The sequence below is a fragment of the Sycon ciliatum genome, chromosome 3 (genome assembly GCF_964019385.1).
Source record: "Sycon ciliatum chromosome 3, ocSycCili1.1, whole genome shotgun sequence".
NCBI classification, from domain to species: Eukaryota; Metazoa; Porifera; class Calcarea; order Leucosolenida; family Sycettidae; genus Sycon; species Sycon ciliatum.
In genome coordinates this window covers 33,523,626-33,525,386 of record NC_088645.1, presented here as the reverse complement: position 1 = coordinate 33,525,386, position 1,761 = coordinate 33,523,626, and the positions used below count along the sequence as shown (strand labels likewise).

The 1,761-nt window shown below is 46.3% G+C and overlaps 1 protein-coding gene across 1 annotated transcript; it reads left to right on the top strand.

Moving 5' to 3' along the window:
- The first annotated feature begins 378 nt into the window (after nt 1-378).
- LOC135813016 (uncharacterized) lies at nt 379-1,152 on the top strand. Its single transcript, XM_065326235.1, has one exon. It carries the CDS (start codon nt 379-381, stop codon nt 1,150-1,152), a length of 774 nt encoding a protein of 257 aa, XP_065182307.1.
- The last annotated feature ends 609 nt before the right edge of the window (nt 1,153-1,761 follow it).

Here is a 1,761-nt window from a genome sequence, read left to right as displayed (position 1 = left end):
TTATTGTTCATCTAAATCAGTCTCATAGTCCAAGAACAATACTGTGAGGTGTTCCACTTTGCTTCGTTCATGTTCGCTTAGCTTTCTCTCCGATTAAATCTTTGAATCTTCAGAGCCACAAAACCTTTGTGGTATGGTACTATGCGTCCTTGAATATTAGTTTGAAGGTGTATTGTCTCGCCAGGATTGTTATCGACAATCATGTACATCCGCCAACCTCCTTCATAGCTGAGACTTTCAGCTCGTGATTATCTCGGTTGCGCTCACCTCCGCCTCCTATGTAATCACTACAACTTAGCACAAGTTTGTGGGCTGTTGGAGTACGCATCCACGAAGTACTGGACCTGATAGCAAGTTAGTTCACTTCAAGCCACGTCAATGTCAGCAGCAGAAGCTCAGCATGTGGCGTCTTTAACTGTGAAGACCTTGCAAGACATGAGGTCTGATCAATCGTGGTCCAGCTTCTATGCTCTCGTTACTGCACTGCAGGGAAAGCTGGATGTTGATGAGCCTGTACTTCCCCGTCGACGGAAGGTGCCCCGAAGGTTTGAGGATGGCCAAGCTGCAGGTACACATCCTGAGCGTGCTGAAGATCTATATCGTGTGGCGTACTTTGAGGCTCTGGATCTTGCTGTGTCCAGTATTCAGGAGAGGTTTGATCAGCCGGGGTATGCAATGTACCGCAACCTCGAAGAGCTACTGCTTCAAGCTCTACGTGATGACGACCACACAGCAGCAATGCAGCAAGTGACAGGTCTCTACCACGAGCTGGATGCAGGTGCTCTTACAGTTCAGCTCAAGGCCCTGGCAAGTCACTTTGCAAGCATCTCATCGGAAGGTACAAGCCTGAAGGACTGCATCCATTACTTACGCAGTTTGTCGGCAGATGCTCGGAAGTTCTACAGTGAAGTTGTCTGTGTTGTCCAGCTACTACTCGTTATGCCTGCTACAAATGCAGTGAGTGAGCGTTCCTTCTCAACAATGCGTCGCATCAAGACGTACTTGAGGAGTACTATGCGGCAAGATCGATTGAACTACACCATGGTGATGTCGATCTACAAGGAGCTAGTAGACCAGCTGGATCTTGTTGCTGTTTCCAATGAGTTTGTCAGCAAGAATGAGCACCGCAGCAGATTCTTTGGAAAGTTCTGAAATGAATGACTTCCGTAGGTGTTACGGAGTCATCCAATGATGTTGCAGATCCCATGTAATTGGACGGAATTTCCCTGTACATACAGAATATTGATCCTTCATAGTTAGGGCTGCAGTATGGTATCATTAGTAATTCATTACATACATGTAGATGTAGATGTACATAATATTCATGATATGCCCACCTGTTATTACATGTATCATTATTATCATTAGAGGGTTGAAAGTACCCTTTCCATGTAAAAAATCAATAATCCATGTACATGTACCGGTATATGTATGAGTATGGGCTTGGGGGGGGGGGGGGGGCATCGAGGTCGGATCTCGCCGGACCAACCAAAATGGGGCTGCTACGGGCCTGAGTTGTAGAACGTCAGAACTATACGGGTCAGTGTCATGCAATTTTATCACATGAGATGGGTGTCAAGTAACGGTGGACATCATGGTGTAATTTGTAGTTTCTGGCTCGCCCTGTGCAACGCTCACTGCTCTTGGAGCATTTCGAGCACTCTTGGCGGGGTTTTCAGCTCTTTATAAAATGCTTTCCTTCACGGAAAGGTATTTTATTGTGAAGAACTGCATTTCGGTCCACTGAACTGTGCTGAAGAG